The sequence below is a fragment of the Hippoglossus stenolepis genome, chromosome 17, assembly GCF_022539355.2.
Source record: "Hippoglossus stenolepis isolate QCI-W04-F060 chromosome 17, HSTE1.2, whole genome shotgun sequence".
Classification (NCBI taxonomy): Eukaryota; Metazoa; Chordata; class Actinopteri; order Pleuronectiformes; family Pleuronectidae; genus Hippoglossus; species Hippoglossus stenolepis.
In genome coordinates, this window is record NC_061499.1 from 7,382,568 (window position 1) to 7,408,223 (window position 25,656).

The 25,656-nt window shown below is 42.5% G+C and overlaps 2 protein-coding genes across 10 annotated transcripts; one reads left to right on the top strand and one right to left on the bottom strand.

Moving 5' to 3' along the window:
• Positions 1 to 10: 10 nt before the first annotated feature.
• On the bottom strand, positions 11 to 2,972 carry LOC118124976 (protein C1orf43 homolog). Its single transcript, XM_035183239.2, has 7 exons — positions 2,577 to 2,972; positions 2,385 to 2,486; positions 2,175 to 2,283; positions 2,023 to 2,076; positions 1,603 to 1,769; positions 1,165 to 1,223; positions 11 to 769 (listed from the first exon to the last, which is right to left on the bottom strand). The coding sequence occupies exons 1-7, from the start codon at positions 2,637 to 2,639 to the stop codon at positions 562 to 564; spliced, it is 762 nt and encodes a 253-aa protein (XP_035039130.1). The 5' UTR covers positions 2,640 to 2,972; the 3' UTR covers positions 11 to 561.
• Positions 2,973 to 3,647: 675 nt separating this feature from the next.
• ubap2l (ubiquitin associated protein 2-like) lies at positions 3,648 to 25,194 on the top strand. 9 transcript variants are annotated; one of them, XM_035182907.1, is made up of 30 exons: positions 3,648 to 3,801; positions 5,185 to 5,322; positions 5,853 to 5,930; positions 6,892 to 7,002; positions 7,599 to 7,773; positions 8,719 to 8,820; positions 9,382 to 9,427; positions 11,565 to 11,609; positions 12,727 to 12,833; positions 13,112 to 13,171; positions 13,268 to 13,320; positions 13,517 to 13,602; positions 14,049 to 14,229; positions 14,430 to 14,628; positions 14,738 to 15,078; positions 15,201 to 15,373; positions 15,709 to 15,829; positions 16,397 to 16,436; positions 16,555 to 16,741; positions 16,881 to 16,947; positions 17,241 to 17,571; positions 18,470 to 18,558; positions 18,664 to 18,717; positions 18,811 to 18,892; positions 19,377 to 19,624; positions 19,934 to 20,039; positions 21,258 to 21,383; positions 23,111 to 23,178; positions 23,296 to 23,490; positions 23,920 to 25,194. In XM_035182907.1, exons 2-30 carry the CDS (start codon positions 5,227 to 5,229, stop codon positions 24,013 to 24,015), a joined length of 3,663 nt encoding a protein of 1,220 aa, XP_035038798.1. In that variant the 5' UTR covers positions 3,648 to 3,801; positions 5,185 to 5,226; the 3' UTR covers positions 24,016 to 25,194. The 9 variants fall into 9 exon arrangements, with proteins under 9 accessions (XP_035038798.1, XP_035038799.1, XP_047200086.1 ...); XM_035182908.1 differs by having other exon boundaries at positions 19,407 to 19,624; XM_047344130.1 differs by having other exon boundaries at positions 15,739 to 15,829.
• The last annotated feature ends 462 nt before the right edge of the window (positions 25,195 to 25,656 follow it).

Genomic DNA, 25,656 nt, shown 5'->3' on the forward strand with positions numbered 1-25,656 from the left:
CGTAATGAAGTGTATTTAAGAAGTTTGTTTTTTTATCTCAAACCACAAAGTAAACAACCTCACATGAATACAAAAATCACACAGTATCAATAAAATAACCATCCATATAAATATCTTACATGTCCACAAACACAACAAATCAAATGGAACATTCATATTTACATTTGGGCTGTTGATGAAAAATACAAATACAGATGAATACGGGTGATTTGTAATTTCTACAAAAGTGACAATGAAAATCTTGCCATGTGAGCTACAATCATGTTTGTCCTCTGAACACACTCATCAGGTCCGAAATAAAAGGCTTTGGTGTAACGCGTGCATCATCAGAATGAGAGGAAGGAAATCTTGTGACTGCAAGATTTGAACAATTGTTTGACTTGACATATTTTTCTGAAAAAAGTCTTTTGTCGTTCAGAACTTATCGTAGATCGTGGGGAAGCTTTCAAAATTCCACAGCTCACTTTGAAAACTAAGTTAGAGTCTGTTACAAGTACTTGCTTCCCAGTAGGCTGTGTCACCATTGAGCACTCACATGCTCACACACCACACCAACGTGTTTCACAGCGTGCTCTCCAGCGTGTTGTAATTGTCTTTGAAGCTTTTGAGCTCCAGAAAGTGTTTGGGCCTCTTGCTGCGCTGGCCGGTGGAGGGCAGGTAGGTGACCTGGATGGTGGAGGGGGTGCTGCGAACGGGAGACCCCGTCAGGTCCTTGGCTGCCGACTGATGATGCTGGTCCAGACTGGTGGTGCTGGAATAGGCCTTCACCCTGTGGCCAGAAAGAGAAAACACATGGAAAGGTTAGCTCTGTAAAATGGATACTACTGCCTGAAGCTAACTTTGTACATGTAATGAATCCCACTGGCAAATGGATTCAAGTTTGAATTCTTGGCTCCAACAAATTACATCCATCTACAGTTCTATATATTCCACAGATCATAAGATATATTTAATAAATCAGCACAATTTAACTCAATCCTCCATTTTGTTACGATTTTGTTGTAAAATGTCATTTAGTCTTTTCTCCCATCACTTGAATTTTCGCACAAGTTAAAACTCTGGAGGTAATTACATGCACCACGCCCCACCCTGTCACTGTGTGCAGTGAAGACCGAACACATGTTAAAACCACTTAAACAATGTCAAGTCTGAACCGGCACTCACACATCAGCGAGTTCATCGAGAGCCTGCTGGTATTCCAGAAACTCGGCTTCCCCAAATACCTGGAACACAGAGTGGAGGTCAAGTCAGTAACATGTTACAACAGCTAATGAAATAACTTGAAGGTACCATATTATGTTTTGCTATTTTTGCACGGGCTTCGCCAAGAATCCATTAACTAAGTGTGGGGGGTAGATGCCGTCGAAAAAAGGATGTGAAAAAGGTAGTTATGATGTAATGTGCGCAAACGTTCGCCTAAAAATCCCTAAATGCATTTTATAGATAGAAAAATGAGCATTTGTTCAACTCAAATAGATGATACGTGTCTGAAACCTCAGTTTACGGCTCACTGCTGAGTAAACTACTTAGTGTCTATTACCCGGACTTTAGTGAAAGATTAACAAAGTAAGAGACAGTCACAAAAAAAAAACCCGGACACACCCCAGTTCCGTGGCGAGCGCTGTCGTAGCCCTCGAGCAAGCGGTCAATCAGCGCACTGTGGCTGCTCTTTATCAGCGAGTGGGAGTTGCGCAGCTCCAGCAGCCAGCTCCTGAAGTTGCGTCCTGTAAACGCACTGGGACTGCGGCTTATCTCCTGCAGAGGAATTCCTGAGATCCAAAACAGGAAGGAACAAGAAGTGAAGGTTAGAAATTGCGTAACTGAAAAACCAAGAAAAAAAAAAAACATGTGTAATATATAATTTCGACGAAAGGAAGTGGAAAAAGTACAGGTTTCAGATTGTTATTGAAGAAAAGGAATTTCAACTAAGAGGATATGAGAGATGATGATTGTATGTGAGTGTGTGAGAATTATGTAATCAGCTGAAATCCTGCAAGTATCAATAAGTTTGAACAAGTTTACCTGAGTCACGGATTGCATCCAGAGCTTTCATTCTGTACAGGTAGTTGTAGCAGCCTGTGAAGTACAAAACAGGTTTTTGGGGGTTTTATTACACAAAATGGAGAATATGCAGCACAGAGAGATGTATTAAATGAAGATGAAATATTACTCACTGATCTGTAATCCCTGCTTCAGTCTGTCGTCTTCTTCCGACAGGAGACGGGGCTCGAAGCAGATCTCCTGCACTTTGGAGAGTCTGGAGTCGATCTCCTCCCTCAGACCCTGTAGAACAGTTCATTCAGAATAAACACACAGACACACGAACTATGGCAGCAGCAGTGGGTGATGTGTATTTAACAGCACAAGGAGGACACCCGCTTTACCTTGGGTGCGTTGTGGCCGATGGGTGCGTGGGGTCCCCGCCGGGATCTCATTGCAAACCGCATGATCTGCCTCTTGACGAAGATAAACAACAACACAAACACCTGTAGACACACAATAACAGCACATTGTTGTTTAGGTTAGCATCATAGCATGAGCGCTTAGCAGCTAGCAGCCAGAACTTAGCATCTTACCAGACTTCCATAGGCCATGACCAAAACGACATTAACCCCCGAGAGAGGGGCCGACTCGGCCATGTTTGCTGTCAGTGTGTTCACTTCATCCACAGGTCGATCAGCTCGCTAGCAAACACGCTCAACGCTGTGTTGCTTCGTTAGCATCGTAGCTAACAGTCGGTCCATTTTGAAAATAGCAAAACTTCCTGTAGCGCAGAAGAGGAGCTGCTGTTCCCACCGCAGCTTTAAGGTGGTTTTATTAAACAGATAAATAACTACGCGGTGACTGGACCAATGTTCCTGTTCACGCTCGTCGACATCTTGCGTGAAATTACGCAGTTTAGCTTGTGCTAGCTCCGAGAGTAACGACAGTTGCAGCTCATTTACGACGCTCGACATTACCGTAATAACTGTGTAGGGACCAGTCCCGTCTTACAACCTGCCTGGAGTTTATTTTCATTCTATGTGTGGTGCTTCAAATATTTCACCTACAATCTATTCGTATCAATACTATAAATATTTGGAATTATATATTGTTACATCTTGTACAAAACTGGATACACACAAAGGGAATATTATTATTATTATTATGATTTTTCTTATTGGCTATAAAACTGTTGCCTATTGAAACAGTACCTTATGTAATTATTATCATTATTATATTAGAATCAGTGGTAATAACATATTTTACTCTATTATTATATTAAAATATACGTTTATAATTCTTATAAATATGTATTATTTTCCATATGTATATCTCTTTTATGTAGCTATGACATTTTACTATATAAGTAGAATATAGTGAGTGTAAATACATCAATAAATATATATATATCAAGCATCCATGTATACTTATATATATTTATACACTTATATTTATACAATACAAACTACATTTCTCTAGTATTTACACAATTCCTTTATAGAGTCTAGCTAACAGGTATTGTTCTGTATATGTGATTATTTTTCTTTCCATTATTTGATTTTCATCCGTTTCTCTGCATCTCTTTGTCTCTCGTGTTGTTGTAACACGTGGAGTGAAATCTCCCGTGGATCATAACATTAATCTTTTTTTTTGTTGTTGTATTTCCTGTCTGTTGTCCAGCAGCAGCACTGACAGACCCTGGTCGGTGATATAAATGTGTATCAGACCGTGATCACATGTTGTGGCTCCAGTTTCCTCTCAGCGCGGAGCGAACCACGTGACGCGGCTCTCCGTGGTGTCAGAGTGGAGAAGAAACAGGTAAATTCACTGGCTCTCGCTTGTTGTGGCAGCGAGTCGGCTCCGTTGTGTTTCCTCGACTTTAGTGACACCCGCTCGGGGCTCGGGGATCAAGAAATCCTGTCCTCAGATCCGACTCGAAGGTCGACAGCGAGGCCACTTGTCGGTCGGTGGTGTAGCTGGGTTGATATTGAGCCGGGTTTCTGGTCAGTATCGCCTGATTATGTATTTTCATGTTAGGGGCCTGCGGGCCTGTTATCATCCTCGGTGTTTTCCACGTCGAGAGCCCGGCCGATCGGGTCACACTTGGGCCGCGCTGGTTGGGAACTGATGCAGAGCAGCGGTGCAGTTTTATAAAGGCGCTGCTGTAGCTAACGTGGCTAACTAGCTAGCGTGCCGTAGCTAGCCGGGACGACGTTAGGTCGCGGAGTTAGCATGGCTACCAGCCGTTAGCAGACAACTAGCAGTGACATGGGCGTTTTGGGGTTTTGTTCGGTGGGACGCGAGAGCTCCGCTGCTCGCTAGCCGTTGACTGGCTAGTTAACTTGTTGACAACCACGCTTAGTTGGCTAATGCTAACAGCCCAGCGCTACACAGCCAGTTAGCGCTGCTTGGTTAGCGGGCTAGCTGGCGGTTGTTAGAGTTAGCATCGTAGTCGCCATGAGGTGAAGCGGCGAGAAGCGGAAACCCACCAGGACTCGTAAGCTGGTTGTCTTCCCTTCGAGTATTAGCCAATTGGCTAGCATTTTGGCCATGTGGCTGGCTGCTGGTATTAGATGTGCCCGACGGGGCCTGGTTTTTAGCCTTGTTTGTGTGCTAGCCCACACAGGGTTTTACGTAACGTTTGCAAGATTAAGGAGTAGCGGAGATAGCTAGGCTAACAGTTTAGTGTCGTGAAGAGATGAGGCTGATTGATTTCAATGTGTTTGTATCCTCTCATCCTCATTTTGATGCCAAATTCCCCGTGCATCTATCAATTATCGGCGGTTTGATCAATTTTCGTTTCCCAATATAGGTTGGGAAACGGCACCGGGGTTGTTTTGATATAGATGGTGTTGCATAATATTCTCAAGAGGTAGAAAATATCAGCTTTACTATGCACTTGTGCGCGTGGTGTGCATCAACACCCCAGTGAACCGTGGCACTCTGGCTCCGCGGGTCGAACCCTCTGCTGGCTCAGGTTGGAGACATTGGCCCAGATATGGACTGAAACAGCCCCAGACGTCTCGAAATCAAAGCTGCTGATGTCCCGTTGTTATCTCTGAGCACCCCCCACTTGGCAATAAGCTACCAGTCAGTTCGAGGAAGAGATGTTCCATGTGCACTAGACGTGTGTGTGTGTGTGTGTGTGATATAAATGGGTCACACGTTCTCTAACGCCTCTCTCACCTTTTCTCTCCTTAGGTGTTATTCCTTTGTAAATACTGTTATTTGTATATACTGTAAATGATGACGTCCATGGGCGGGAACCGAGCCCGGGGCAGCTGGGAGCAGACACAGGGACAGACACAGAGCCAGACACAGCACAAGCAGAGGCCTCAGGTACCCTCACTCTCAACACCTGTCGTGCTGCCCAGATGCAAGATGATTTTCACCAGGAATCACTGTTGTCAAATCAAGAATCTTTTAATATTTAAAATGTAAAATTGTGCATACAATAGCTCGGGCAGTTAATCAATATAACGTATCAGTTACAACTCTATAAAATACCCATTTGACAAGTTTCTTAGCTTGACTAAAGCTCAGAACGTGCTACGGGCTAATCGGGACAGTAACACCATATTTTGACCGTTGCAAAGCGAATCCCTGATTTTCGGCTTTGGGATTACAGCTACTATCTAGACTACTCTTGTAGAGTCCAACAAGAAGTTAAGTAGCCACTGGCGGCAGTGCGTCCAACTATGGTGACACTAATGTAAATGTAGTCTTACACTGAGTGGGCCTCAAGTGGACACAGCATCTCTGCCCACTGCCAGGACAGAATAGCAAAGAAAAGTGTGTCAATAGCAAACAATGCGTGGGTCATTTCTTGTTGACACATGATGTTGGATCTTTCCCTCTTCTTGGAACAGGCCACCGCAGAGCAGATCCGACTCGCGCAGATGATTTCAGACCACAATGATGCCGACTTTGAAGAGAAGGTCAAACAGGTGAGCAGATGCACAGCTTCCTGTTGTCCCAATTCTTCCACACGTAGCTTTCCTGTGCAGTTGTTCATTCTTATGTGAAAAGGGGTCGAGGGGATTTATGTGGTTTAGCACTGATTCATGTAGTATTACATCTGTTGTCTGTATTGAGTGAACAAGCATGTCTCTTATATAATGCTTTGTGTATTTGGTTTGTCAGAAATCAAGCAGAGAAACTTAGTGACAACATTCAATGCGAAATCTCAAGGCTATATGGGTGGATTGTCAATCATCATATTCTCAAGGAAAGACTATTCAAAGATATTGTAAATTATGCGAATTAACTATTGTAATGATAGGAAAGGATATATAAATGTCTATTTTTTTTTAGCTAAAAATATTTTTTATACTTTAGACAAAATACTGATCTGCTCTAGCTCAGCTCCATCATAGATTTCATTACATATCTATATTTAAGCCAGATAACCACTTTATCATACCCATATGGCTTTAAATTTATCTTCAGTATCATTATAGAGAATCTGACAAAATTATGTGCTCTGCCTACACTAATGTTTGCATCTAAGTAAAAAAACTAAGCAAGAACCCAATATGTCTAAAAGCTCCTGATTTCACCATTTGATAAGGATTTTTGCGTAGTTGATGATACTCTGTAATAATTTCAGAGAAAGTGGAAGAGGTCATGATTTCAGTCTTTATGGGAAATTAACCTTGCTGTCCTGACCAAGAAACAGAATCTCTGCTGGCAGTTTTGTAGCTAAACCTGTTTTCTGAAATAATTTTTTACTGAGATATTTTACATATTTCCTACAGTGGAAGAACTTGCGTTTAATTTTGCATATTGCTATATCCTGAAATGTATATTTTTAAACATTCTGCATAAGAGCCCTTTGATAGATGAGATGCTAGGAGTTTCATCCAGGGGTCCTGTTTATGTTTGATCATGCTACTCCCTCTTTTCCAGCTGATTGACATCACAGGCAAAGACCAGGATGAGTCCATGATCGCACTGCACGATTGCAACGGGGATGTCAACAGAGCTATTAACGTGTTGCTGGAGGGTAGCCCGGACACTGTGAGTACTGGCTTTGTTTGAGGGCTTAGCACTGTGAGGGCCTGGTTCTGGATAAATCAGGGCTACTCTGGGTTAGATAAATATATAGTAATGAACAGTTTATGTTCTGCAAGTAATGCTCCTGTGAAGGTATAGAACGGTATGTGGAGAAGTCTTGTTTTCCTATTTCAGACCATACTGCATATAAATGTAAAAAGTTGCGCTAAGAAATTCAGTGTTAACACCTTTCTATACTTCTCCTTTTGGTCAGTATGTCACTGCTGCAAGTGTAGGCCTAGTATTATTTAAACTGATGACCCATCAGTATCACAAGTCAGTGTCATACTGACTCTAGATCATCATAAAACCTATACATGTATTGTATACATATATTGCATATATACTTGTATATGGTTTATTCCTTTTTATTAGTTTTTTAGCAGGGTATATTGTCCTGTTCTAATGGCAGCAATATTCACATACACTAGTCTTGAATCACCTTTTTTTTTTAAAGAGTTTTTTTTAATTTATTTTTCTTGGTGACTCTGTACACAGTCAATAAGTGCAGCAGTACGCTGACTTAACACTGTGGTTCTGTCTTTGCTTCCTTTCCTAAGGACTCTTGGGAAATGGTGGGGAAGAAGAAAGGGGTGTCCGGCCAGAAGGAGACCAGCCAAGCAGAAACCGGAGAGGAAGGAAAAGAGAACCGGGAGAAAGGAGGAGAGAAAGATGTTGCACGTCGTCGGGGTGGAGCTCCACGCAAGGGCCGTGGAGCCAGCAGGGGACGAGAGTGTGAGTGTTTACCGTGATTTTTTTTTTATTATGGCTTAACTTATTATTTATACTTGCTTTCAAAACTAAATGGGAGCATTTTACCCTCAATATCAATGCTAGATAGTCATTTGGATGGGATATCTGCGTAATAACTAAATCTGACCAGAGCCTTGTGTGCGGGCGGAGGATTGCTGCACTTCTAATAGAACCTGTTTTTTAATTATTTTGGCCAACCAATATTTGATATCATCAATGCACTCGGCTGAAATTGTAAGACACAGACATGTATAACTTTGTCATCAGCATAGGTGTGATAAGAATTGTTATATTGCTGAACAATGGGGTCAACTGCCAACATATAGTGCACCAAGAACTGACCCTTGAGGGACTTAATTCCACAATACAGACTTCATCTGATTCAAAGTTAATAACTGTTTTGTTTTTTTTTAGATAAAGTTAGATCAAGATGTGAAAAGTTACCAAGATTTCACAGAATTGCTGAAGGAATAAAATGCAAAGTCTATTAAAAACAGCTGTTTCATGACATCACCTGCATGAAATCATGTTAAAATATTTAAAGATGCATCACCACACATCTTTGTTTGAGGGAAGCCACATGTCATAGGTCAGCATCATTATCCTCTGCCTCACTGCAACTAAAGTCTGCTATACCAGGGCTATTTACAAGTTGGCTTTTGTGTGTTCCATCTCTGCCAACACAGCTGCAGTTACTCATCTATTGTTTTTTATGTTAAAGCTTTTGTTTATTTGCCTGTGTCTGCGTTACCACCTACTGTGTGTACCAGAGCAAATCATAGCCAGTAGGAGAGTCTTTGTTTATTTTGAATGAGAGGCTATTTGGGCTCTCGCACTTTACTTAATTCTCTATAAAATGGCTATTTGGATATCTGTGTGCTGGTTTGTGTCTGAACTTGATGCCGTTGTCTCTCCTCTTAACTCCAGTTCGTGGTCAGGAGAATGGCTTGGATGGCGGCAAGGCTGGAGTAGTTGGAAGAGGAGCCGAGCGAGGCCGAAGGGGAAGAGGCAGAGGAAGAGGGACTGTCGGTAAGTGGCTGTAATTGTCTTTGGTCAGACTCTTTGGTCAAGGTAATGTATTGAATCAAAACAAGGTTGTTGAGTGGGGCTGTGTGATATGACCAATATATTTCAGATGGAGGCAGTTTCGTCTCCTCATACCGTTACTTGTTATCCCTACCTTTTCTCGTCCGGGTAAATTGGGGCCATGTTTTAATTTGCAAAGTACATTTTTCTGGTCCGTGTCAGGCTTTTCATACCCAAACTACATACATGCAACAGAAATAGCCCCACCTCATAATTCCCCATTTGTGTCATGTTCACTCTCCATTATGTTTGTTAGTAAAACCTGCATCTCCACAGTGTTGGAGAACACAAAGCATCATCCAAAGTATGAAAAATATTGGTGTAATTTGTGGCACATCACAATAAATGATGGAGAATAATATGAAACGATCATCTCTATCATCATAGTATTGTCATATCGCACAGCCTTAATCTTGAGTTTTATTTTTACATGAAATGCTGCCAGTCTTTCTTATGTCACTATTTAAAATTAAACATTTAAGTAAGCTGTCATTGTTTCCTCAGGAGTATCTGGACGGCGAGGAGGCCGATTTTCAGCGCAGGGCATGGGGTAAGGGAACACCTGCGTTGCCTAAAACCAGTGGGTCCTTTGTTCCACTTTTACCTGTTGCCATGGTCACCAGAGAGCAGGACCCCAGCCTATTGTTTAGCCCTAATCCAAAGGAGGAAGGACATACGTTAACCAATGGGATGCAACTGTGTGGGCTGAATAAGACTCTTCAGAGAGTGTATGGTGTATACCCATTTTATTTAGAGTGAAATTTGGATAAACCTACTGAGAGGAGTGTCAGGGAGCCAACTAGCTAACTTCAGTCTCTGCTCTCTGGCTTTAAGCTGGAGCTTTATTCAGTTTATGAGCTGGAATCTTCACCAGAAGGTGTCATAACAGATGATGCACTTTTCTCAACTGTGGTGGCGTTCTTGATTCACGTCATTGTAATTTAATAGGCAGCATTACAGTAGGCCGCCAGTTGTTACAACAAATTTGATTTGTTTGTTGATGATCAGTCAAGTGTAATGTAGTGTTACTCTGCAGGAAGAGATTTAAAAAATCCCCCTGGGGTGTGCTGAAGTAGTGTATGTGACATAATGCGTTTTTCTTCAGGGAGGTCAAGAGCTGAGCAGCTTTAACCAGGAGGAGGCGGAAGATTATTTTCTCTTACTAAAACAAGTATTGAATATGTACTTCAAAGCTAGTGTGAGCTCCATAAAAATACATTGGTACACAGAGGCTCATGAGGTGGAAGAGCTTTGCTTGCATAGCACGCGTTAAAGCGGTCGTACACACAATCGCCGTCTGACCCAAATATTGACATGCATGTCCGGAGAGCGGTGTGTGGTGAGGGGGCTTCCCGCCTGAAGTCGCGCGTGTTGCAAGCTCATGTGTTTTCATGTAACCTAAACTCCCACCACAAGATCTGTGATCACTTTTGCTTCCTGCTGCCAACAGTCACGGTTTATCAGCTTGGCTTCAGTGTCATTTAAACAAAGTTATTTAAAGAAGCACTCAAAGCTTTAAAGGAAGCCGCCTTTAAACAGATCAGGTGTTTGATCAGGTTTTTACTGTGCGAGATGATGATGATGGTGTGAAAAGCTTTGTGTGTGTGTGTGTGTGTGTGTTGTCATCGGTACCTTGTGCTATTGCTTTCGAAATGATGCTAAGGCAGCTTGTATCCTTCACCTCGCGCACATATTTTCTGCAAAATAAATCTTTGCATGCATTAAATCCAACTTGATGGATACTGCGAGCTCTCATGGGAAATTATTACTTAATTTGTTACTGATGGAATGATAGGAGTTGATAATTACAGTAAAAATATATCCGTTTTAGTTTTTATTTCCACAAGGGAAAATAAAAAATTATTGGCTTTTAAATATGGAAAGCATCATGTTTTCACCAATGGTGTTAAAGGAGATTTTCAACACTGGGACAAGATATTGCTAAGAACGAGAGAACACAGCTCCATTCATTATGCAGCCAGTGGTTTGCAGTTGTAGCAAAGCGTTTGTTGGCTCATTTACAGTTCCGTTTCTTTGGGGTAACTATTAGCAGCCTTTGTATTTGAATTCTCTGGTTGAATTAGCTGAGAAGAAGCTTAGGGAAGAGATGGGAGTTTGTTGTATCCTTACAGGCCCCTCCTTGTTTGCAAATATTAGCATTTTTAATTTTGATGTATTTTATGACACGGCTACAGGAACTGTAGAATTGTAGTTGCACATCCCCAGAAAGAGGATTTATTTTTTAGACAGTTAAAAGTTAAGCTGGTCTAGATTTTCACAAAAGTATATGCATCATTATGTAAAGTTTGAATGTCTGTAACAAGTAGAGTTGTATAGCAAGAAAGTGAAATGATTGTATTAGTAGACTTCAGGACACACCACATGTATGAGTAGGATTACCACATGTACTCATGCCTTCTTCAAGCAACCGCTTGTATTTGTGGTTGCATTGTGTACACTTCTGGTGAGTTGGATTTCTTGAACCGTAATGAGAAGCACACCGGCTTGCCTTGCATAGCAAAGTGACTGAAAGACGTGTGGTGTGTTTGTTACAGCACTGACACAGGTAGATTAAAAGCATTTTGCTTAAGATGCTGCTGCTCAAGGATGGTGGTCTAAAAAACAAAATCTTCAACGTTTACTCTGTTTTGCTTCCTGTAATTGTTGCCATTATTTTTCCTCTAAAGCCAGATTGATAAGGGGCCCACATATGATATTGCTGGAGGTGAGAGGTGAGTGAATTGCCTCCGGTGTGTCTGTTATTCTTGCTTTCTTTAGGGAGACTTCTGAGTGCCATTAAATGAGATGATGTAATTCAAGACATTATTAAAACTAAGTATTATACCTCATCCTATTAAGAGGATGTCAAATACATTTTACCTAGCCTGATAGTCAGTATTAAATCTATTCATGAAAACCATAAATGCTCTCTAAATTTGAACATGAAGGATTGTAGACAAATAATATACTTGTTTGGCTTGACTAAAAAGACAGAAGTGCAATATCGGAACGAGTTGTTGAGGAACAGCTAAGTTAGCATTTAGATACTACTCCTCATTTGCATGTCACTGCACAAACTCTCAAAGACAGTACTGGTGTCACCTCCGTCCCATGTCGTTCCCTCCTCCTCTCTTCCTACTACGTCTGTATTAAGTAAAATGCGTACTGATAAAAGTAATGCTAAGGACAAAACAGTACGGATGCACTGGAAAGTAAAACCCATCAAAATAAGTAATGTTTCAAACCTCTGGACAGATTTGGTCATACTTGGCCTTTTTAAAAACAGTTCATTGAAGGTTTGTAAATCTTAGGGGGGATAAATCAAGGCGTTTGACATTTTTTCACAAGTAGATGTGAGTCATTGTCCTTAAATCTATATGTTTAGTACAAAATTGAATTTCTTTTTGTTTTTTTACTTAAATAACGAGGCTAAATATCGCTAACTGCATGTCTCCTGCTGCCTCTCAGCTCTTGAACTCCTAAATTTGTCTCAAGATCTCAACTTAAATATATTGTTTTTGCTGTGCTGTGTTCACACATTCACAACCCTTTTTTTAAATTGTGAGCCTCTGCTGACCCTGCTAGTTAAATCTTGGTGTTCTTGCAGTAGTTAAATTTGAGGTGTGTCACAAACTGTGCTGTCTTGGGTCCTTTTTTAATTGTAGTTAAAATTGGCCATTGAAGTCTTTGAAAAGTTCTTGAATTTGACGTAAGAGAAGATGTACTTTGTAAGATTAATGTACATCAGATATTTGTGTATGAGCTCCCAACCTGTGGCTACTGGAAATGGTCAGTACATGTGTGAATTCATGGCTCAACTCTTTTCTTCTTTGTCCCTGTCTTTCACAGGACATTCAACCCTGCAGACTATACAGAGCCAGCCCAGACAGAAGAGAATTATGGAGGGGGCAGCACCTGGAACAACACGGGAAGCATGGAGCTGGAGGAGTCGACTAGTAAGTTAATTTACAGAGGTTGCCCTCCAATAAGAGACGTTGATCTAATCAGTGAAGCATCTGCTTACCATCCAAATAATTAGAGAATCATGTCTGGGAAAACTCGCTTTTTGATACTAGACACAGATGCTTTCTTCATCAACCATGCAAACTGTTCACCAAATCCCAGACTTGCCATCCTCCTAATAAATCCAGATGTCCATGTGCACAGTTAACTAAAGTATAACCATCTGTACATGACATTCATCTATGATCTCCCCACCTCTCGTTGTCTCCAGGGTTGGAATACTCTGCAGGAGAGGGAACCAATTACCCACCGAAGTTTGACTCTGCTCCTGGTAAACCTGCCTTCACATCTTGTTTTATGTATTATTCATTCTGTTGGCGCTCACGATGCCCATTACAATATCAAACGCTTTATCTTAAACTCACAGGTGCCTGGAGGTCTGCCACAGAGGAGTGGGGCACTGAAGACTGGAATGAGGATGTGAGTGTTTCAGGGTTTAACTTCATGATTGCACCTCATGCTCGAAAATAAGATTATATGAGCACTTCTTAATAAAACATTTGAAGTTGTGAGAGATTTTAATGTAGTTTCACTGACTGAGGACCAGCTCTCCTTTTTAATTCTGAATGCACTTCCAACCTCCACTTTTTCCAACTTGTTCCATTTTCCTCTCCAGCTTTCAGAGACCAAGATATTCACATCCTCCAGTGTGGCATCCTTGCCGCTGCCTCAGGAGAATGTTACCATCACCAAAGGACAGAGGTTGGTCATTGATGCACTTTATTACCACAACTTGCACTTTCCAACAAATTGCCTTTCCAGGAACTGGTTGAGAGAAATTTCCTTCATATCGCTGTTAACTTGTTGAACTGGAGCTGTGAATTTATCAGTAAGGAAAATATCAAATCAATGTCAACATTAGATTTAACTTCACGAATTTAAGCTCAGAACTCTGGTGATTAATTCATTGTTGTTCAACAAAATTGGTTGACAGGTCAGGAAATCTTTAAACTATGACTGAATACCTTTTAAGTTGTTGGTCCAACGAAACCATTTGTAATTTTGATTAATCAACAATGAAAGGTAAACATATTTGCAGTCCTGACATAATTAATTGTAGTTTTTTGGAATAAAATTAAGTTTCAAGTTAACAAGATCACTTTTTAAATGTCCATTACGCCATAAGTAATTTTTCCTCCTTGCTTTAGGATTGACCTTGCGGTGCTCCTGGGGAAGACTCCTCCATCCTTCTCCTCAGAGACAGAAAACCCCCCCATGGAGGCCACCCAGCCCCCCTCCTTGTCCCAGTCACTGGTTTTTAGTAACTCCAAGCAGGGGCCGCCACTGTCCCAAACATCCTCCAGCACCCCGTACACCCAGCACAGCATGGTGAGAGTTTTATATCAAAGCATTTTTTAAGAAATTTTGATTTTGCTTACTAATGCAAAATCATCACTTCAACTTTATATCTCAGCCACTTTGTAACCACAAGGGAAAGATGGGGCATTTGACATCATGTTAAAATTACTAGTGTAGCAGCAACATTTGCATTATTGTGATAAGTGTCTCATAATCTTCTATTATTATAGGTCAGCATGCTGAGCAAGGGATTCGGGGATGTGGGAGACCCTAAAGGAGGCAGCACAGGGACCACTGGCTCTCAGTTCCTGGAGCAGTATAAAACCGCTCAGGCACTGGCCCAGCTGGCAGCCCAGCATTCCCAGACCGGACCTCCGAACACAACCCCTTCATCCTGGGACACCAGTGCCGCCTCACTTGGACAATACGGTGAGATCACACCCTAAACAAAATACTCTGTTCAAGACCATTGACGTGTAGGACGATCAAAGGCTTTCAGGATTTTCTATCTAATGTTCTCTCTTCATTCACTGTTCAGATATGAAGACTCAGCCCGAGTCTGTGGTCCATTCGCCCTTTACGAAGCGACAGCCTTACCAGGCCACCACCTCAGCGTCGTCCATGTTGGATGTTTTCCTCCATGACAAAGGCCTGCCTCCTTCCTCCTCTGTCCCCTCGTCGTCTTCCTTAACCCAACAGAGAACATCCTCACCCCATGCGGTGCCTCCGCCTGCTTCATCCCTTCCCAAAATGGCAGCAGTCCCTTCTCTCGGTCAGCAGGTTTCTCCGAGTTCTTCTGATGCCCAGGGTTCGAGTCCACTGCCTTTGCAGCAACACAAACTCAAACAACAGAAGAAGAGGACCTCCATTACAACAAAGGTAACATTAAGATTTAAATGACCTTATTTTGTTCTACATTATAGATGGACAGTTTTTAAAAGTCTTCATTCCTGCTCAAAAATGTATGCATAGAATCACATTATGCTCCACATCTTCCACAGATTCCAGCAATGGCAGTGGAGATGCCAGGCTCAACAGACATTTCAGGTCTTAATCTTCAGTTTGGAGCGCTGCAGTTTGGGTCAGAACCAGTTCTACCAGAGTATGACTCCACCCCTTCCACCACAGCACCAGCCCACCAGGTTCAGAACAGTCTCTACACAAGCCCCAGCAGGTTGGTACAACCACAAATACACCTTAGAAAACATGTCTATTGATGTAATTGGAATATTTCAGGAGGAAAAGCAACATCTTAACTTCCTCGAAGGTCAAAAGAAACCTTAGAACAACTGAGTACACTGATTTGGTTATTCCATGTAAGAGCACCTTGCTGGACAACTATCACATTTGCATTGAAAAATTACTGCACCATTTCCTTTTGCACCATCTATTAGAAACGATGTGTGTTCTAGGGTCCAAAAAACGCTCTCAAAATAGAAGTCAGAAACACTGATTGTTCTCTAAGAACACAGTCCAACTTGGGTCTTGTTGAAACATGACATTCTGCAGTGAGTCGACTCCAGCTCTCTCCAACTCCAGCCAGATGGACCTGTACGACCAGAGAGCGCCTCAGAACCGACGCTACCCTCCCTCAGTCTCCTCCTCCCCTCAGAAGGACATGCAGTCCAAGGTAAGGACAAAGATTCACCCTTTTTCATTTAAACAACATTGGACAACATGCTTAAATCCCACTTGGTCCTAAAAGATGAAAGGCTTTTGGTCTGATGCAGAAATATCCCAGTGCATCTATCTAAGTTTGAAGATTATGTGACTGAAACGCTCAGTAAAAACAGACTGTAGCCTAGTTGGATGTTTGTTGTACTGTGTGAGCTGAATGTAAAAGATACAGAACCCCCTCAAGCATTGAAATCAACATCCTTTTTGTCAAATGCATGTTTTAGCAGTCTCAAGGTTCCTTCTTTAGTTTGTGTCACCCCTTTATTCCCCCAACGTATTTAGAGATCAATACTCAGGTGCTCTTAATAAACTGCACAATCTCCTCATTGTTCCAGCTCTTCATTTATTAGGTTGTGCTCATTTTAATGCTCTACTGGTTTCAAACCTGACCTAAGGTTAATATCAAACAAGCTTCTTAAAGACTGTTTCCAAAAGCCCAACACCCTTCAACCCTTCACTTGATATCAATGGCCTGTTTCCATAGTAACCTGTGAGCTTACCTTCATTGTTGGTTTTACAGAATGGCTTCAGTTCAATGCAAGCAACGCAATCTGTGGAAGGTAAGTGGCCATTTACAAAGCTCTTCTTTTTCTTACAAGCATTGTTGAAACTCTTTGAGGCATTTGAGATGCACACACTCAGTGTTTTGTTTTCTTTTTTTCTGATCCCTCTCTGCAGCTGCAGCAGGCTCTGCAGTCTCAATCAAGCAAGCCTCTGATTCAGTCACGCAGGCTTCTGTCTCCAGCATGGGTACTTTGACGGACACTGCCTCCTTGATGACGACATCCAATCAGACATCCCTAAGTGCTCTGGGGCACAGTGAAGACATGCCTCCAAGCACCCTTCCTCCTCCACAGCACAACAAGTGAGATGCTACTAAATCAACCCACATAATACATAGGAAATTAACATATCTTGAGTTATTACCTCCTGGCAAACATAAATATCAGTAAATGGGATGTGATCTGTGAAACCTGGTCTGAACCTTCTTGTCATTTTTACAGCTCTCACCCATCACAACAGAACAGCCTTGCTCCATCTTCAGTCCGGACATCCAACACAAGCTTAATGGTTTGTTCTTTACATGTTTATGTCCACACTGAACCTCATGTGGGACTAGTAGTTTGTTTAACTTTTATTAAACCATTGCAATTGAACATCAGATGTTTTTTAACCAGAGAGATAAAATGGCTCCGTAACATGTTTATGCAGGAGAGTGTATCTCCCTCCATCTGTCTGAGCATTTTAAAAGCTGCATTTCCTGTGATGACAGGCGAAAGCATTAGATAACTGTTCACTAATGGAAATGTAATTGCATCAATCCTGACTGCATCTTTGTCCCCTACTTCCTCCACATCTCGCAGCATCCAAACGTAGACGGTGACTCAAGCCTGCACTCCTCCTCCTTCCCTTCCTCTGTCTCAGCCGTCCCCTCTTCGTCAGTCCCCTCCTCTTCCTCAATGGCGGTTGCTGCACAGGTGTCTCTAGGGGCCCCTCAGGCCTCCTTGGTGGGCTGTGCCACAGTCTCCGCTCCTTCCGGCCTCGGGCCCGTCAGCAGTCTGGCCATGGGCCTCAACGCGGCCTCCATGGCTGCTCAAGCTGCAGCAGCCACCGCAGTTCTCATCTCCACGGCGGCCTCAGCCATTCCCTCTGCAGCTACTTCCTCATCTGCACGCGGCTCTGCAGCATCCTCAGGTTGGACTTAAAACACAAGCACAACATTGTTTTTAATGAACTCATCCAGTATGAAATACTACTAATTCCATCTGTATACTGGGGGAAAACTGAGTTAATGGTAGCTTTTTTTACTTGGGTTAGGACCACACAATTCTATATTGCTATTAAGTGACTCCTTGTTATGCTTCTTTAGCGTTTTTGTGCTGAACCAAACCTTGGGGTGTGTTTGAGTTGAAAATGAGCCACAGCCACACACTGTGATCTTATATTTGATAAGAGCCCAGTGTGAGTGTGTCTGGGATTAGATGATTGGTTTTCATTTCCTCTGCATCACTGGCAGTGTTTCCATGATTCTGACTCATCTTGCTCTCAGTGTGCTGCTTCTCTGAAACTTCTTTTTTTTCATTCTTTCACATGTTTTCCTTCTGCTCCCTCTACTGGTGTATTAATAGCTTGAATTTATACAGTGCCTTTCAAAGGGCCCAAGGATGTTTTACATGTGTCAGTGGGGACAAAAAGAGAGAAGAAAGCAATTCGCACAGACCAGAACAGAAATAAAGGCGTTTTATTGCAGTCTTGTCATTTACTGATGCAGCATAGCTTGGCTTGATGCAACAGAAAAATTGAATGTGTAAGACTCAATTCATACACCTGACCCACAATCGTAGAATTAATGCACCAATTACGATATTATTTCAGATAAATGTTAAACAGGATGTAAAGATAAAAGTGATGATATTTGAAATCCAAGAGGTTAAAGGTCAACTTCACTGACACAAGGCTTGACTGGCAGGCAAACTACCACAAGGCTGTTTTGTGGAATGTGAATGATAAATAATTAGTGCACAGACTTGAGTGTTTAGATTTTATAGCATTGGCTTCTATAGAAAATCAATGTATTGTTTTGTGTGTACAGGGAAAGCACCTCCAAACCTGCCACCTGGAGTGCCCCCTCTACTGCCCAACCCATACATCATGGCCCCGGGACTACTGCATGCCTACCCTGTAAGTTCAAGACAATGTTAATTTAATATCTGAGAGTCACTGGTGTTTACCAGATTTGATCATTTTTGTTCATAATTTTCTACAACCTCTCTTGTTTCATCTCAGCCTCAGGTGTACGGCTACGATGACCTACAGATGCTTCAGACAAGAATACCGCTGGTGAATGTTCAACTAAATACTTCAACAATTCAAAAGGCATATGTCATTATTTGTATTTTGTGAAAAATATATATTTGTTTTATCTCTCCTCAGGATTATTACAGCATCCCCTTTGCGACTCCCACAACTGCATTGACTGGTAGAGACGGCGGCCTGACGAACAACCCTTACTCTGGTGAGTCATCCACAAACCGTTGTCCATGAACAGTTGAGTTTAGTTTGTTTGTTCAGGAGGTAGCTGCATGTCGAAGGTGTACGCAGCGCTTGATAACCACATTTTATATGATAATTCTGACTATATGTATTTGACTTACTGAAATTTTATTTGTGGTTTTTGAAACCTGAGCCTGGCAGGATGAAGGTGAACTTAGCTGTGGTCACTCGTTAATTTTATAGGATAATATTGATCCCATGGCCTCATAAAAAGCACTTCCAGTATTGTTATTTATTGCTCTTAGCGGTATGATATGAATTTAATGCTTTAAGGGCAGTGGGATGGATATAAATCTGTTTTGGTGAGGATTAGCTCAATGTTTCAATGGTTAAACATCCTGCTAACTCTGGCATCTCAGAACATTCGTCTTTATGTCCTTTGTTTACCTGAAATGTGATAATTTTCTTGCTCTAACACGCTGCCTTTATTCTTTCATACCTTTCAGTGATTTCACGCTCTGTCCCTTCCCATGCAGGCGACCTGTCAAAGTTCGGTCGAGGTGATGCGTCATCGCCTGCTCCAGCCACCACATTAGCTCAAACCCAACAGAACCAGAACCAGACACATCACACCGCACAGCAGACCTTCCTCAACCCGGCACTGCCGCCTGGCTACAGCTACACAAGCCTCCCATACTACACTGGCATGCCAGGCCTGCCCAACACCTTCCAGTATGGACCTGCTGTGTTTCCGGTGAGAGGACTTTAGACTTATCACAACTTTGCTAATGTGATTGGAGTCCATTAGTGTCCCTGCTCCCACACTGAGTTGGTTCTTGTGTTTTTAATATTTTCTCATTACGAGGAAAACAAGTGGCAGGATTTTAGCGGCGCGTATTAATATTCCACAGAACGGTGGATGACTTTGACGCAACTTTTGCTGTGTTCAGCTATTAAAAACAGTACAAATTGGGGAAGATATAACGATCTTTCTCGTTATGCCACAAACTGTAAAGTTTCTGTTAATTCTTCCCGCTGACCTGATGAAATTTCTTCCCTTCAGGTGGCTCCTACCTCGTCTAAGCAGCACGGTGTGAATGTCGGCGTCAACGCTTCAGCGACGCCTTTCCAGCAGGCTAGTGGATATGGTTCCCATGGATACAGCACCGGTAAGGCACTAAACAATGTGGAAACAGCATGTTTAGAAGGGTCATGTATACTCGCATACCAATAACTGATTATTACAGGGAGCCTGTTGAATTCTCATTGGTGTGGAGTGCACCTTTCATTTTGCGCTCTGCAGCATCAGCAAGCATAATGCGATGCTTGTGGAGACTTTTCTTACGCTTGTGTCAGAACGAATGTGAGTGGATCATAAATCATTCTCGTGTATTTATTCTTTTAACTGATGACCTCAAAGTTTAACAATGTTCTCATGTTGACAATGGAAATACTTCTGCATCTTGTAAATAATCTGCATCGCCTGTACATGCAAGAAACATGCCTCAGCTGCTTCATAATACCGTGAGTCACTTTTAATAAATGGCTTCTCATGATAAAATAAATGGTGCTGACATTTAGACCAATTAGAAAAGAGAGGAGGGGCTCTCCGTGGTACCTGGCTATACATGTTTAACAGAGGGGTTGGATTATCGATTGCCTCCAGGTCTTGCTCTGATCGTTTCTAAAAGTGGAGTTTGCTCAAGGGCTTCACCTTTCACCCCATCTCCTACACACACGTTCATCATAAACACATCGACAAACGTTGCATCATCGTTCTCCCAGATCTCCTAATATGACTCCTCTTTGTTCTCTCAGCGGTCTCATATTGTCCTAGTGGTCTTCTGGATTTTGCTCCATCGCCTTTTGTATTCTTTTTATTTTCTTTTTCAGTGATGCTGTTTTTTTATTTTCTTGCTTAAATTCATCATTCAGTATCAACCCTTTGGTCACACGTGCAACACCTGTTTGTTCTAAGGTGCACCATCTGCTGCTTTCTGCCATCACCCAACTTAAGCTCACTCCTCCCTCCCACACACACCCCCTGCCTGCCCCCTCACTTCCCCACCTGCTCCCCCCTCAGACTTGGGTCAAATAGTACTTGCAAATGATGGTTGGCATTGAACCTGACCTGCCTGTTGTACTAGATGGGAAGGCTTTGCCACGCAGGACAATGGAGTTGGTGTCAAAGCTCCGATTATTAGGTATAGTGTTTCCTGCCGGGCTTGACACTAATTGCATTGTCATGATTTGGTAAAACCTGTCCATGTGGCACAGTTTAAAACAAACGCCTTAATCATTTGCCAATGCTATTTGAGGCAGGTCTGCCTCCCCCTGCCTGGTGTGTCTAACGCTGTGGGCTGCGGCTGTGTGTCTGACTGTTGCAGGCTATGAGGATGTGGGCCAGGCTTCAGGGAGTGGGGATTTCTGTAAGGGCGGATACGGCAGTGCCGTGGCCGCTGCCGCTTCTGCACAAAACAAGCCAGCCAGCTCTGTCACCGGGCCTGGAGTCGGTGAGTGCCGCCACATGCCGAATTAAAACGAAAGGAGGGAGAGAATAAGAAACCCTGTCCCTCCCGTCTTCCTCCTTGTGTCACCAACCATCCCTCTCCCCCTCTTCGCTCTCGTTCCTTTCCCTCATTGCTGATGAGCTGTGCCTGTGGGTTGACCTGTCACTACATGTGCTTTCACACAGGCAGTCTGTGTTTGTCATTGTGTGTGTTGCCTGTTGTCTTCCAGGGTAACTCATCAACAATCCAATCTGGTTGATATGTTATAGACTGTTGTCATCAGACATAATGCTTAGATGTGGCTTTTGAATACCATTAACTGACGATGAGTTACTCTGGTTGATGACGTCCCATTTCCCCTCCGTGTTGCTTGCTCTTCACTCATGTTGTCATTGCTGCTGTCGGTCTCCAGAGTAACAAGCTTGCTGCCCTGTGAGCGAAGTTGGTTACAACCCAAGACGAGGCAACAGATATTCTGCCATTCTTGATTAAAATAAAGTTGTTTGAAGAGCTTCATCCAAAGCAGCTGCATCCAAACGCGCACACACACAGGATACCAGAATGAAAACAAATATTTTGCTTTGTAAAAAGGGTTTTATTATCAGTGTTGCTGCTGTTGTGTTGAACTGTGGTATTTCCATGACACATTTCATAAGAATTGGAGAAATTAGTGATTTTATACCCATGAAAGAAGACAGAAGAAAATGGCACCAACTTTTACGATCCTCACTAATGCGAAGGCAGCTTGAGACTTAGTTCTGTGTGTGTGTGTGTGTGTGTGTGTGTGTGTGTGTGTGTGTGTGTGTGTGTGTGTGTGTGTGTGTGTGTGTGTGTGTGTGTGTGTGTGTGTGTGTGTGTGTGTGTGTGTGTGTGTGTGTGTGTGTGTGTGTGTGTGTGTGTGTGTGTGTGTGTGTGTGTGTGTGTGAGACTTTGAAACCCTGAAATTGTTGCTGATAACATTGCAGATGTCCTGAGCTGCTCCTCATCAGCTGTTTTTTCATTTGCCAAAGATATTGATGGAAGGCAGAGGATTGAATACAGTGTTAAAATTGTAAAAGTCAGTTGACCTAAAGAATTTACTGGTTCCATCATTTCACATGAATATTAGCTTTTTCCATTGTCTGATGTCAATCTGAATACCTGGGGGGGTTTTGGGAACAATAACTATTTCAAACCAAGGAATTTGGTTTTCCTAGTTTAGGGAAATGGATTCTGATTTCCTTCAGATTTTTAAATGTGGATTTCGCCTGAAAAGCTGCAATAATGGACTCGCTACAAATGGAGGAGTTGCGACAAAGGTTGTCATTGTGTCATGTAACCACCATTAGAATGAAAGTCTTTCCTGTTCAGAGTCGTTTGTTTTGCACACCAGTTGACCTCGCTCTGCATTTCCAAGGCGATACGGGGGGTCAGTGCGTGCGAGAGCAACCTGAGCAGTAACCACCACATACTTTCAGACTCAAACCACCGTGTGACTGGAACGGATGAGCTCTTACACCATCTTCCTCCATCATTTCTCTTCATTCCATCTCGTAGTTTTCTTTGGTTTTTAGGTTACTGTGTGGATTGGAGAAAGTGTTGATACAAACAGAATTGCATAAATTTGATTCCTTGCTGTTAATAAACCATGTGACATTGATGTTGATCAGAATCTCACCATGATCTTGTGTCAACTTTACATGTTTAGTTTACCTGTATTGGTTTGTGTCCTGTTTCCTGTGTCTCTGCAGGAGTCTCTGTGACATCGAGCAACACCGGGGTACCAGATATTTCAGGGTCCGTTTACACAAAGACGCAGGTAAATGCTTAACGTCAATGTTGAGATGAATGTTCCTCACAGGAAAGGACCCCCCCCCCAATAGAATTTGATCAAATCATTAAATGTCTCTTCTGTTTGTCTCACTTCCTCCTGCAGTCATTTGAGAAGCAGGCTTTCCACGCGGGAACGCCGGCAGCTTCCTTCAGCCTGCCCTCGGCTTTAGCGAGCGGGGGACCCATCAACCCCCCGGCGGCCGCTGGCTATGCGCCTGCCCCGTTCATGCACATCCTGGCACCGCACCAACAACCCCATTCTCAGATTCTGCACCACCACCTGCAGCAGGATGGACAGGTAGTGAACAGGCTTTAATTGTTGTTTGTCTCCATCTGTTGCTGCAGGTCGATCTCACTGCTGTAGTTTAATGCAGTTGATACAGAAAATAAAATGCGCACTTTTTACTTCTAGTTTGTATTGTGTTCAGTTTAACTCTCTTAAGGTGTTTTAACACCTAATGTAATTGATTCAGTCACAATGAACTCTAGTTGGTGTGTTTCATTTGGGCCTATACAAGCTGTTTGTTGCTTTACATGGTTTTGTTAGAGGGCACAAAAATACCTTATAAAATAATCAAAGAATAATATGTCTCCTTTAAAGCTAAAATGCTGTTTTCAAATCCTGTTCCGTAAACTGTCCTGCCTTTTTATAAATGTCCCTCATGTAATTAAACTGCAGCAGATTTGAGTGAACACACGATGTGACGGCTCTCCTCTCTCTCCACAGAGCGGCACTGGGCAGCGCAGCCAGAACGCTTCCATTCAGCAGAAGTCTCAGATCAACAAGTCGGCGTACAACAGCTACAACTGGGGCGCAAACTAACACCCGCTGTCGGCCCCTCCCACCAAACCGCCGCCAGGAGGGGGCTCACGGCTCCTCCTGCAAAAACCATCTCCACGTATAAAACTCCCTGTTCCTCCTGCAGAGATCTCCCTCCCCCCGTCTCTTGGCCCAGCACTCCTGCAGCTCTGACCGCGGTCAGAGGAGGTGCTGTGCCGAGAGAACGAGCACCGTCATGATGCACGGATGGGTGGGAGGGACCGGAGGGGGCTTAGAACAGAGGAGTCATCGGAGCTGAATGGTTATAGAAACACACCGTCAAGAGGTGAAATATTGAGTGTTGGGAATTTGTATAATGTTAATCCCTCCGCCCCTTCCCTTTTTCTTTCACTTGTATGTAACATAGAACTGTTTTCTAAAAGAATGAACATTTCCTGTGCTTCTTTTGTCTTTCCCCCTCTTTTTTTCTTGCTGATGGGGAGGCTTGAAGTAATACCTGAAGGTGGGGGGACAGACTGGTTTAGTATTTCACACCCTCAACTCCCCCACTCCTTTAATTTAGTTGGAAAAGCTTCCATCCCCACATAAAATATCCAAACACAGTAGTTTGGCTAATTGCTGTTAAATGTTTTGCTTTTCATTTTTATGTCATTTTAAGTTTGAAGAAACAATTCTCTCAATTGGTAGAGTTGTGAAGTTTATTTTTTACCAAATATAGATATATTATATATAAAGACATATAAGCGAGCTCACTGGATTGGACTGTGAGGGACCGTGTGTTTGTCATGTGACTGCGTGCATGTTTGTACACACAGGGCCGTGGTTGTGTACGGTGCTTTGTGTTTTCGCCTAGCACAGGATTTTTCATTATCCAACACGTGTACAGTGACCGTTCCCATGAATTATACATACGTTGCATAAAGGGTCCCACTCTTCTGCAGGAGATGTTCAGAATGATTTCCAAGGCCAATACACACCCAGTCTGCCTTCCAGTGTGTGCTTTTGTTTCTGAGGCCCCCCCACCTCCTCCCAGCTCCACCACCTGCCCCCCCGACATTGTAAGGAAATTGCAGCATTGAATACTGATGGACAGAATTGTACTATGGGTTGTTTTGTTTTTTTTGTCAGTGATTTATTTTTTCTTTTTGTACTGTGCGTTTTAAAAAAAATTTAAATGGATAAACTTGTCTTGTACATATATAAAAAAACACAAGTACTGTAGTCCCTGTTTGTTCGATGGCTTTCTCCTTTTCCTTCTCAGATCCTTGCCGACTTGTTAGCTTTTTGTTTCATATATTTCCTTTTTTTATTTTGTAAAAATATATAAATATTAAGTAAATAAACAAGAGAAAGACGTTTCCATCATTTTGGATGTGAATGTCTTTTAAGAAACCATATTTGCTTCTCATGTGGCTCGTAAATGCAGCGGGATCATCTTCCTGTGGGTCGACGGTGATGCTCAGTTTGTGTGTTGTTGCTGAACTGAGCGTTAAACACAACAGAAACCATCTGACAGGCTTTCAGAGCTGGTTTCTGTTATAGACTTAGTCATCTAACAGACTCCGGGGGGTCAGCAGCAACAAACTAAACCCCCAACACAGCAGCTCTCAAGACACTTCTTAAAAAAGATTTTATTCACTTTTTACATCTAAATCGCAGGTTCTGACAGCGTCTTCTGAACCG

Bases quoted from the DNA above. Each gene is read 5' to 3' on its own strand.
- ubap2l (XM_035182907.1), top strand. From the start codon at position 5,227: ATGATGACGTCCATGGGCGGGAACCGAGCCCGGGGCAGCTGGGAGCAG. The intron at 15,079-15,200 runs GTAACATTAAGA...CATCTTCCACAG, and splicing joins GGACCTCCATTACAACAAAG to ATTCCAGCAATGGCAGTGGA. The intron at 20,040-21,257 runs GTAAGGCACTAA...TGACTGTTGCAG, and splicing joins TTCCCATGGATACAGCACCG to GCTATGAGGATGTGGGCCAG.
- LOC118124976 (XM_035183239.2), bottom strand. From the start codon at position 2,639: ATGGCCGAGTCGGCCCCTCTCTCGGGGGTTAATGTCGTTTTGGTCATG. The intron at 1,770-2,022 runs GTAAACTTGTTC...TTTGGATCTCAG, and splicing joins GGATGCAATCCGTGACTCAG to GAATTCCTCTGCAGGAGATA. The intron at 1,224-1,602 runs GTGTGTCCGGGT...TCTGTGTTCCAG, and splicing joins GCGCTCGCCACGGAACTGGG to GTATTTGGGGAAGCCGAGTT.